The sequence below is a fragment of the Haliaeetus albicilla genome, chromosome 10 (genome assembly GCF_947461875.1).
Source record: "Haliaeetus albicilla chromosome 10, bHalAlb1.1, whole genome shotgun sequence".
Taxonomy (NCBI): Eukaryota; Metazoa; Chordata; class Aves; order Accipitriformes; family Accipitridae; genus Haliaeetus; species Haliaeetus albicilla.
Window position 1 is genome coordinate 36,417,316 of NC_091492.1, and position 12,161 is coordinate 36,429,476.

The 12,161-nt window shown below is 37.5% G+C and overlaps 1 protein-coding gene across 3 annotated transcripts in view; it reads left to right on the plus strand.

Annotated features, from left to right (window-relative positions):
• GOLGA3 (golgin A3) overlaps positions 1–11,867 on the plus strand; it is a 29,108-nt gene extending 17,241 nt beyond the window's left edge. For all 3 annotated transcript variants that reach the window (XM_069794982.1, XM_069794983.1, XM_069794984.1), the window contains 9 exons: positions 633–776; positions 1,407–1,604; positions 2,742–2,858; positions 3,356–3,495; positions 4,293–4,425; positions 4,637–4,759; positions 5,169–5,333; positions 6,329–6,492; positions 7,489–11,867. In XM_069794982.1, the coding sequence (XP_069651083.1) occupies positions 633–776; positions 1,407–1,604; positions 2,742–2,858; positions 3,356–3,495; positions 4,293–4,425; positions 4,637–4,759; positions 5,169–5,333; positions 6,329–6,492; positions 7,489–7,696 (1,392 nt within the window). In that variant the 3' untranslated portion in view covers positions 7,697–11,867. The remainder of the gene's footprint in view (positions 1–632; positions 777–1,406; positions 1,605–2,741; positions 2,859–3,355; positions 3,496–4,292; positions 4,426–4,636; positions 4,760–5,168; positions 5,334–6,328; positions 6,493–7,488) is intronic.
• Positions 11,868–12,161: the final 294 nt, after the last annotated feature.

Consider the following 12,161-nt stretch of genomic DNA (forward strand, 5'->3'; position numbering starts at 1 on the left):
ACCAAAGTGATGAAAATATTTGGAATATAAAGCTAAATAAGAACATGGTATCAGTGTTCTGAGCACTGAGAATGTCCTTAACTACATTTGAGAGAAGTGATTTGGCAGGCTTTGGTTTGGTTGGTGTGTTTGGTGGTTTTCTTTTCTTTTTTAATTTTACTTGTATCTTTCAGGTTACCAATTGTAATCCAAGCTCAAGAGGATGATCAGCCTTAGTGCTAAATTTCCTGATTAATTTTCATTGTTGGTTTGTTTTTTGTCGGGTTTTTTGTTTGTTTGTTTCTTTTGAAAGTCTCAGCATCTGAAGACTTTCCAAAATTCTCTTACTGCTTTTTTCTCGTTGACAGTTAAAAGTTCTTCAGAGTAGCCGTAACTTACTCATATATGTTATGCCTGTGATAAGAAAATTAATTTACTGGGGGAAGGTCCAGTTACTTGGACCAATGGAGCAAGATACAAATACATTAATGGTAGTAGCTGGATGCAAGGGTGGAAAGCTCTGAGCAAGACCTTTACATTAAGCACTAGCACCTCATTTAATATTTGCTAGTGAAGTAGGCTTTTTAACAAAAAAAAATTACTCCTGTAGATGATTGATACATTAATCACACGTGTGATCCCTTTGTCTTTAGGAAAGGATTCAAACTCTGGAGACAGAATTGCAAGCTGTTAGTAGCAGTAAGTTGATGCTGGAAAAAGAGTTGCAAGAAGTGATTTCACTTACCAGCCAGGAGCTTGAAGAATACAGAGAGAAAGTGCTGGAACTTGAGGATGAGGTGATTGCTTGAGTTTGTATGGTAGATGGGAATGTGACAGTAAAAATGTGCCTGAGAAGCAAGGAGAAATTTTAGTACCATAATTTAATTCCAACAGTACAGGAAATCAGAATCTCACATAGGAAACATCGTTGTCAGTGAGCCTGCAAATTTTGCTGCCCTGTGCTGGTTCTTCGTGGTTTCATGAATCATTGTCATGTAGGGGAAAAGAAGATGAGAGAGAAAAGTAGTTCCTTTATTAGATACCGGCTGTGTCTGGTCATGAGACAGTGAGGATGCATGAATCACTATCTTCTGAAACTATTTGGAGTCACAGATGCTCAATGATTTTGAGGGCAGGGTGGTGCTGTTCAGTTGTGGAGTTGCACAAAAAAATTATATAAACTATTCTTGACGTGCACCTGAACAGTACTCCTGGATTCTGCTTTCTAGCAAGCATTTTAGACTTCCAAAAGGAAAAAATACCCAACTGAACTTATTTTGAAGTGTTCATTTAAAAACAAACAAAAAAGAAATCTCACTCTGGGAAAGCATGATGTTTAATGAGTTTAACTCACAACTTTTTTTGTGGTAATAATCTGGAGTTGTTTGGTTTTGTTTGGTTGATTTGGTTTTTTTCTTTGGCTACAGCTTCAGGAATCTAGAGGCTTCAGGAGGAAGATAAAACGTTTAGAAGAAATTAATAAGAAGTTGGCCCTTGAACTGGAGCACGAACGTGGAAAACTTACAGGTCTTAGTCAGTCCAACGCTGCTTTGCGGGAGCACAACAATATCCTCGAAACAGCATTAGCAAAAAGAGAGGCAGACTTGGTACAGCTGAATCTACAGGTAATTTGACCTTTTAATATATTATCTTCAGAAAGGAATTAGCTCATGTTGTGGTTTAACCCCAGCTAGCAACTAAGCACCATGCAGCTGCTCACTCCTTCCCCCTACACCCAGTGGGATGGGGGAGAGAATCGGGTGAAAAAAAAAAGTAAAACTCATGGGTTAAGATAAGAACAGTTTAATAGAACAGAAAGGAAGAAACTAATAATGATAATAATGACAATAGTAATAATAAAAGGATTGGAATATACAAGTGATGCACAATGCAATTGCTCGCCATCTGCCAACCAATGCCCAGTTAGTTCCCGAGTGGTGATTCCTCCCAGCCCCACTCCCCCTAGTCTATATACTGGGCATGACATCACATGGTATGGAATACCCCTTTGGCCAGTTGGGGTCAGGTGTCCTGGCTGTGTCCCCTCCCAAATTCTTGTGCCCCTCCAGCCTTCTCACTGGCTGGGCATGAGAAGCTGAAAAATCCTTGACCTAGTCTAAACACTACTTAGCAACAAGTGAAAACATCAGTGTGTTACCAATGTTCTTCTCATGCTGAAGCCAAAACATAGCACTATACCAGCTACCAGAAAGAAAATTAATTCTATCCCAGCTGAAACCAGGACAGCTCGTATTTCTAATAACAGGATGTAGACATCTTTACTCATATGATACAAAGTTGGCGCATTTTCTCCAGATCTGGGTCTCCTGTGTGTTGCATAACAGCGGTAATATAGGGGGCTAAACAAGAGATCGGAAATGAGACTTTGCACTAAACAGGGCTGTTTCTTTTGGAAAAAAACAAATCACGCTAAAATATTTGCAATAGTGAATGTGTGGCTCAATTAAGTGAGTTGGAACATACAAACTGTGTTACATACAGACTCAATATGATGAACAATTTTTATGCCAATAGTAATATATTTGTGGGGTAGAAGCAAATGGGAATATAGGCAATGAGCTACCATTTAGCCAGAGCTACTTTTAAGGTTGAGGGTACCCTGAGAGCGAGTTACCAGTGAACAGCAGAGAGAAGTTTTGCAATCCTTGCATTGGCTTGTGTTTGTGTTACCTGTACTGGCATTTCTGGTCTTCCAGTGAGCCCATGCAAAATGTGCATTTGTTTTTGTGATGTGATAATAGGTTCAGGCAGTCCTAAAGCGGAAAGAGGAAGAGGATCAGCAAATGCAACAACTTATTCAAGCTTTACAGGCTTCCTTAGAGAAAGAAAAGTCAAAAGTTAAAGACCTTAAGAAGCAGGTAAGGGCTCAGCTTTTGGTTTATTTACTTAAAAGGTGATTTAAATGTAAAGTATTTGAAAAGTAACTTAAAACAAAATCTACGCTTTATAACATACTGCTTCCTGCAGGGTCTCCGTCATGATGGCTAGTGGCTGAAAGATCAGTTGATGTCTTTTCTGTTGTGCCCTGTTAAGCATAGTCATTGACTACCAGGAAGGTTCCACTATGACTTGTAATGCATGGGACATACGTTGAAGTGATGATATGTCATCCAAAAATTCAAAAGGAAGAACCAGTCTGGCAAACGTGCTTTTTCCATTATATATAGTTACTAACTGCCATTAGCATTAATAAGGGTAACAACACTAATAATAAGTGTTTTAGACAAAAAAGAGAAGTGTTAACAGCTGCATAACTTCCTTCTTGACTTGTTTTGTACCCCTTTAGTCTAGCTCCCTTTATGATTCACCCACAATGATAAAACAAAGAAAAACTGCATATTTTTTTTTCTTGTAGGAAGCAGCAGCCAAAGCAGATGCAGCACATAACCGCCGTCATTACAGAGCTGCTGTGCTCGAGCTCAGTGAAATCAAGAAAGAGCTACATGCCAAAGAACTGCTTGTCCAAGCCCTTCAGGTTGAAGTGGACAAACTGCAGTAAGTAAATGTCTAAGTTCTTAGAGAATAGTAAATAAAACAAATCCTCTGAAAAAAGCCATACATTAGTGAATTTTTTGTTTTGCCAGTCTGGAGTAGGTTATGTTGAAATGTACCCCAGCTGAGCCTGACCATAAGATGCATGTTTGGACTCTAGGCAGATACTTGCATTTTTCTGTCTCTTCATAATTCAGTTAGACCTGAAGTGTGCTGTATTTAGGCTTCACTATCTGCTTTTTTTACAGTTTCAATACAGATTTCTACTATTTCATGTTAATAGTAAGGATTAAGCCTTCATATATATCCTATTATTCTTCTCTCACATCCCTGAGGAACTACATAGAGGATGAATTTGATTGTTGAATATATTCCACAATATATTCAAATACAATTTGTTTTCTTGTATAGAAGATACTTTCTTAAATTATAAGAAATTATCAGGCCTACATAAGAATGGATAGAAGGCTAACCCTATTCCTCCTAAAACAAAAGCAAAATTGCTCACAGGTTTTTTGCTGGGTTTTGGTGTTGGGTTTTTTTTCTGCATAATCTGTTGTTTGTAACTGGACTATTACCAGTGCAATATTTATTGATATATTCGTGCATCTGTCTCATATAAAATCTTTTTGTGATTTAACTTTTGCTATGAATGTGTCAGCAAAGCCTTCAGTCAAAGCTATAACTAAGCAGGTTCCGTGCAGTGTCATGTCATTTGTCGTTACATAGCTAACCCGGTGAAGTCCTTGTTTTAAAGGACAGATTGAATAACTGCTGTGTCTGTTAATCCTGCTGTGCAGGGTAGAGGATGAAAAACATTCCCAGGAAGTATCACAGTTTCAGCAAGAGCTGGCAGAAGCCAGGTCTCAGCTCCAACTTCTGCAGAAAAAGCTGGATGACAAGCTTAGTGAACAGCCTGTAGTAAGCCAAGAGGTAAAAACTGTACATTTACTGTGTTTATCCTTATTTATGATGCATTGTATGACTTCATTTGTCTTTAATTCAGCATTTTTTAATGAAGTTTTGCTAGGTTTACTTAGAACCAGGAAGGATTAATGAGACATAATAATATATTTCAGAATTTGTCTTTGATTGCACCTATAGATAATTCTAAAGATACTTTCCTCCCCCACCCCCCTGGTAGGTGGAAGACCTCAAGTGGGAAGTAGAACAAAAAGAAAGAGAAATTGAAACACTTAAGCAGCAGTTGGATATGAGTGAACAGCGCAGCCACAAGGAGTTAGAAGGGATGCAAATTGTCCTGCAGGTATTTAATCTAGCCGGTGGAGATTCTGATGGGTAACCATTATTGCTGTAGGGTGATAATTAAAACAATACTTTTGTTGTTTAAAAGCATACTTATACTTTTCTGATAATTTTTTTTACTCATAAAAACTTATTCACTATATGTTTTGCAGGGTCTTTACTTTTCTCGGTTTTCCTTTGACTATGCTGTTAGCTTCTTATTTTCTTGACCTTACGCCATTAAAATAGGCTACTGACTTTTTTTTATCTAATTCCTGATCTTCTGCCAGGGCAAATTGGTTTAAAATAGCAGTGTTGTTTCTTTTTCTAGTTTGCCCCGGAAACTGAAAAAAAATTATAAAAATATTAGTTGGCCGGAATTTTTATACCATTTCCCTGTATCACATTGATTCTCTTCTTTTCCCATTTAGAATATCAAGACTGAGTTGGAAATTGTGAGGGAAGACCTGTCAGTGACTCAGAAGGACAAGTTCATGCTACAGGCTAAAGTGACTGAACTGAAGAACAGCATGAAGTCGCTGCTGCAGCAGAACCAGCAACTGAAGTTGGACCTGAAGCACGGCAAGATGAAGAAGGTATTTAAATAGGAAGAATACATGTTGTAGGGTACCAGAAAATATTCTGCTAATTAAACTACTGGGAAATACTCTGCTGCAGGAGACCTGATGAAAACTCTGAACTGAAATGTCTGCCTGTGATACAGACTTACTGATGTTCTGACATTTAAATGATAAATGCAGGAAGATTTGCAGGCAAAAGTAACTGTACTGATCTTGACTTCCCACCTTTTACTTCAGAAATCTTTGTGTTTAGCATATTATGTTTACATTGTGACTTATAATAAAACAAAAATGGTAGCACTTAAATAATGAATCATGGGCAAATACAGAGTTACTACCTTCTTATAGTTAACACCTGCTTACTCTTCATATCTGTCCTCTCCATACTGTCCAGTTTTTCATCCTTACACAATTTCAACAGTTAACTATTAGTGGTTTCTTTGAGTTTTCTGATTTGCTACGAGTACACAGAAAATGCAGCAGTAGTAGATCTCTTACTCTTTCCCTCCCTGAAGTAATTGTCTCACTAAGCGAGACAGAATTTCATATGGAAGCTTCCATTTCACTCTTTTAGACGTTGGTCCTGATACCTGCATCCTGCAGGTTCTAGAATTTCCAAAAGGTTTTCTTTGATTGTACTTAACTGATTTATTTTTTTTCTGAATTGCTATCTTAACTATACTGAAAGAATGTTATTAAAATTTGTTTTGAAGAGCCAAGTCATTTGCTTTAAATCCTTTGTGTTTTATTTCTTCAGTAGGGTGAGTTCTTGAGTAGGTCTTTCTAGATGCTGTTTGTTTACTTATGACCATGGCTAGCAGATGACATTCGGTTAGGAACTTTTGCTTGTGACCCATGAGACTTAATATGAATATGCTTCTGATTCCTGCTGTATAATGCAGATATGTACCAGTAGTGTGATGTGAGACTCTTTCTATGTGGCAAAAATGACACTGATGAAATAACTTAATTGTATTTCTGGCTTTTTCTTCTTTTTTGACTTTAACCAGAGGAAGGAACTGAAAGGAGAGAATAACTCTTCAAATCCTGTGACTCCAGTCAAGATTCCTGATTGTCCAGTGCCTGCTGCCTTGCTGGAAGAACTGCTGAAACCATCGACAGCTGTGAGCAAGGAGCCTTTAAAAAATCTGAACAGTTGTCTCCGGCAATTAAAGTATGACCCGTTATTTTCAACTCTATTTAATAATCTTAAAAATGTTTCCAAGAAACCAGCTGCCAGCCTAAGGAAAAAAGGATTTGTAAAATGAATTCTTTTCCTCTTATTGGGACTATATTTAGGACAGTAGGATGTTCTGTCATTGTAAGTGCTTGCTCACATGGTAATGAAATAGGGAGAGAAGCCTTTACAATAAACTAGACAAAATGTCCATCCTAAATCGTACACAGCACATCAAACCAGAAACAGCTATTTCTAGTTGTTCTTGCTGATGGAAAAGCTGGTGTTTCTCTCTGCAGCATCAGAAAGGCTGCTCATGATAGGAGCCCAGGCAGTGTGTTAATAAGAAACCTCTATAGAGGAAGTTCATTCTGCCAAAAATACGTTTTCAGATCTTCCCTTACAAGGTTGCACATGAGATTCTGAGCAGGAAAGCTCCAACTTCAGGAAGATGGAGAGTTTGGGTTATTAGGAGAACTGAGCTGCTATTATCACCTCAGTTGATGTTTGAGGGGAGTGAGTCTGTGACAATGTTCTATGATCCTGTACTACCAGACTAGTTGCTTTGCTAAGTTGGTGTCTGACTAAAGTAATTATCTGTTTATCTAATTATTTTTCTGTGCTGCTTTCCTCACTTCTACCTCCCATGTTGTCTTTTATACCTGCGAGAGTACCATGTTCATGAGGTTGTAGCCACTAAGTGCCCTTACTGAGGAGACAGTCCTGCATCATCTCTGGCAATGAGTATTTGCCGCAAAGGAGCTGGTGCATTGTTGGCCCTAATTTTTAAATGAAGCATATTGTATTTGTTTTGCTCTTAAAGAGAGACAAGTCCTAAGCTTCCTGTAGACTTTCTTCTCTTGTATACAGCTATAGCTTAGATAGTCTTGGAGTATGTATCAAGAAACAGAAAAGTAGTTTTCTGATCTCGCATTCAGCAGTTTGCTTTCTGCTTGTTAATTTTTGCTTTTTTGTTCTCAATACTTTGAAAAGGCAAGAAATGGACAGCCTTCAGCGTCAGATGGAGGAACACACCATTACAGTACATGAATCAATGTCTTCGTGGACTCAGATTGAGGGGCAGCTAATGGACCTTACCTCTACCAGTCCTGCAACTGCGTCAGACCAGCAGGAGATTCCTACTATAGAGGAAAAGAAACAGAATTGTAGTGTTAGGGACAAGGAAGCTTCGACACTATAACTTCCTTATCGGTTGTCTTTCTTCTATTGCTTCAAGTATGTAAAGAAATCTTTATCAAAATTATTTATTTATTTCATTTTTAAAAATGGTGTTCAGAGTTGTGCTTTTGCCTGTAGAAGCAAAGGGCGTGGCTTTGAGAAACTGGTGTAATATTAAATGCAGAACATGCTATTCCAAGGGTTTGTTTGAAACCTTACTGTAATAATTCTGTCATGTAGGGGACTGCCAAGTGGTAAATCTAGCTCATTTGGGGGTTTAGTAGGAGATTCAGATGAAGGTTTAAAATGAGGTCAAGAGGAGCATCTGGTTCCAGGTCTGTATTTGTTCAATCTGTGTGAATTTGGTAAGGAATGAGTGTTAATTTTGTAACATCTGGAGTCTGATTTTTTTTTTTTTTTTTTTTTTTAAATCGAGGGAGTGAATGGGGGGTGTGGGGAGGGTATTGTCTTCCCCCATCTTGGGTTGTATCCAAATCACAGGGAAAAATAAGTTCTGCTCATGTTCAGCTGTTAGCAGTGGTTGAGGACTGGATATTCCAAGCATCCTCTCTCCTCCCTGCTATAGTCTTTTATTCTTGAAATTCAGATTGCAGATATCTGTATTTAAAGAAAAAAAAAAATCATTTAAAGCCATTTCTAGTTACGAAGATGACCTCTGACCCTATAGCAAAAGAAACAAGACTGTAAAGACAAGCAATGCAGACCAGTATGTATCTTTGGCAGATTTGCCTGGGATGTTTTCTGAAGTGTCGGGTTTTTCTCTTACAGTCACAGGCCAGTAGGGAGCTTTGCTTCACTGCACAAACACTTCTTGCACCTTTTTAGTTCAACTTTTGAAGTAGACACCCTTGAAAGAGGTATGCGTGTAATATATATATATATATATATATAAAAAAAAAAGAAAAAAATCATAATTTCCTGACTTTGAATATCTGTTTTAATATGCTTATATACCATGAGTTAAGGCTGACATGAGGGTGTTTTTTGTTACTGTCATTGTTTTAATGTTACATTTAAGTTTGCTGGTTTTTGCCATACTGTAAAAATGGCTTAGGGAAATTAGCCCCTAAAGCCAGAGCATTTAGAAATGTAATTACTTTTACTTTGAAAGACAAAATCATAATGCCTATAAAATTATTATTTTTATTAGCTTTATCTTCTCCCACACACTTCCCCTACTTTTTGGACGCTCTATTACAAGATGTCCACCGTGAATGGAAACGTTGGTATTGTGGCAGCCCCTCTGCAGAGCACCTTGACTAGATTATTATTAAAGCAGTCCACTTTAGATTCCTTCACCTTTGGTCCCGTTGCTCCCATGTGGCTCATACTGTAGTGATAAGCCTCCTCTCTCCTCATTAAAAAATTCAGTGTGGAGGTACTGCTTTGCCTAATGTGCTAAGTGCTGAAGTACAAATCAAAATATGCATGACAGATTATTTGAAAGATTTAGTGGCAACTCATGTACTAGCACGTTTTTTGTCTTTAAAACATAAAGAAAACAGGTCAATTATATCCACTATAGTTTGGCATTTAAAAAAAAAAATCTAGGAAGTACAAGTAGATTAAGTGGCTGGGGAAATAAACCAAAATTCTAGTTCATCTGTTATTTTCAAAGAGACTGTTGTTGCTTTTGGATGGGTTTGGTTGGGTGGTAGGGGGAAATGATTGCAGTTTGCTTAGCAATAAGGCAAAAAATAAGCAAACGAAAAACCCAAAACCACCCATATTTATCCAAAGTCTGATTTTCTCAAAATTACCAATTCAAGCTCTAGTCCAGTTGAACACTTGACACCTAAAGTGTCTATACTGACTGGTTTCATGCCTCTCAGCTATTGGATTTTAACTTAAATTTTATTGGTATCAAAGTCAAGGGATGCTAAAAGTCAAGATTTTGAAATTGGTGAAGGAAGAAATGCATTAGCGTGGCATTAGGTGCCCATCATACAGAATTACCAAACAATTCAAAGAAAAGTCAAAAGCTTTACAGACTAGCTTAGATATGTTAATGTCTACATACTGCTGCAGTCTCCTTTGCAGAGTAAATGGTACTGACTGTCTCGCTGCTGTCATGTTCTTGAAGTTGCCTGTATATTAAGCTCAAAGAAGAAAAAAAATACACAGTATTGTTAAAGAACAAAATTAAAACTACATAATGAATAATATATTCAGTACAAAAAAGTTATCAAATGTTCAAGATTTTAAATAACACTTATGCAGCGTTAATGTTGCTGTTCATTTTAGTAAATATATTGCCTACAGTTAAGAATCCCTTATGTTTTAATCTCTTAAATTTGGCAACAGTTGTATGGATAAAGGTTCTGCCTGGTATCAAAGAAGCCAGAATTGTTAGAAACCTTCATAGTTCTTCAGAATGTCTGCTCTCCTCTTCTTTTTGTACCCATAATTGTACTGCGCTCTGTTTTCAGTGCAGTGCTGCATATTCTCACTAGCTCCTTAGAAAGACATCTGAGCCTACACCATCAAGTAGTCTTAGATGCATGTTTTTCCTTTTAAAGATGAGGGAGCTGTTGTGAAGTGCTCAGATTAGATTTCTGCATTGACCCACCTGTCTCTCTTTGAAAATACCTGGACACTAGGTATTTTCATTTTATATTCACTATGTGTTTTTTCTATAAACAGAAGCACCATGCCGCTTACTTAAATGAAGGACAGGCAGTGAGATTTGGGGGTCTAAATCTGGTGAGGTGCTAAGTCCATTAAGTTATGGAAGTCACTGGGAAGCCCTCTAGAAGAAGCACGCAGCATATGATAAAAGCAAGGCCTTTCTCTGAAGCTCATCAGCTATGTTTCTTGATTATCCAGAGAAATAGTTTTTGTTTTATTAAAAAGCCTCACCCTGAGGCTGAGCATGCTTGTTCTACAAAGCCTCAGGTCCCTGCTGTCTAGGCAATAAAACAAACTAGTTGTAGCAATGCCTCCCCTCTGCCTGTCACAGCTCTGCCAAATACATCGGAGGAAAGTCTGAAGAATAATCTCTTAAAGATTTTTTTTTTTCTTTTCCTTTTTTAACCACTGCAATAGAATGTATTTTCTGTCTGCTTCTTCAGTGGTTGCTACCTACTAAACCAAGTCTTGTTGATGAAGGAGAAATGTCACTGTAATGTGAGAATGTTTCCCAAGCGATTAAAGTTAGTGAATGCTGCAGCATTACTTCTTCAGATGCTCTTGGGCTTCTGAGGACTTTGGAATAATTGTGCATTTAAAAAAAAAACAAACAAAAAAACATAACAAAAAACCAGCAAACTCTACAATGGAAAAAAACATTAGTTACTGCGTCTCTGGTGTTGCTGAACATCGCATAATGCTCCATTCTATTGTCTTCCAGATTTCTTGGAAATATTTGTGCACTGTATTGGGATCAGCTGAGCCCCTTATCCACTCGTGCAATGGGAGGATCTGATCCCATACTTTTATTCAGGCAATATCCTAGCTCAAATCTATGAGAATTTCACATATGTGAAGAGTAGAGTAATAATACCCAGAATGAAAGTTCCAGTGCTCATATTTTCATGGATTACTTATGCCTCCTTAGGGGGGAGTGAACTGCAGTGGCATGGGTGTTTTAATCTTGGGTATGACAACATTCAAGGTACACTGGGGACAGATAGTGTTATCAATATAAATTATAACTTAAAGATGACATTCACTACTGGTGATGCAAAAGGTTGTGATGTATGTTTTATTAACTTTGCTGGGGAAGCGTGAATAGTTGCATGTAACTTGCTGTGACCACAGACTTTAAATATTTTCATGTGAAAGCAATTACAGTCCAAAGTAAATACTAATGCGCATCAGCTGTCATCTGATTGATCTTGTCTCCTACTAATGTGTAACACTTCAGTCTTGGGCAGTAGGGCAGCCTAATTTCTAATACAGATGCACAGATTTCTAGGGGAGGGAAAGATGTTCTGGATATTGTAAATGAGATATTGTTATGTTTTATACGTGACATTCAGTAATGTCTGCTTAAGCTGTATTTGTAAAGATAGAAGTTAATCATTTCATGTTCTTCAGTGGATAACCCAGGGGCTGGAGGAGTTACACTATGTACAATTAATGTTTATGATCATACAAAGCATGTTGATTATAAAAATAATGTGCATAGGAATTCCTTTAAAAGTTTTGTGCAATAAACTATTTTTGGTAAAGGGCTCCATGTTGTTTCTACTGTTAAAGAGAAATTGATACCATCTTCTCTTTGGTTTTGGATAGTAATTTTTATGTTTAGGATTCTGAACACGCTGTATAGCCACCTTTAAGGAAACAAAAAAACCCCTGTTTTGAAAGAGTATGTTACTGCACATTGGTTTTTCACACATCTAAAATTGATTGTGCTTGTATTTCCATTACATTTACTTTTTCTCAGTTTGCTGAGCATGTCAGGAAAGAAACATAATGAGCGTTATCTCCCTTGGCCTGAATTTGCCAACAGCTGAAGTTTC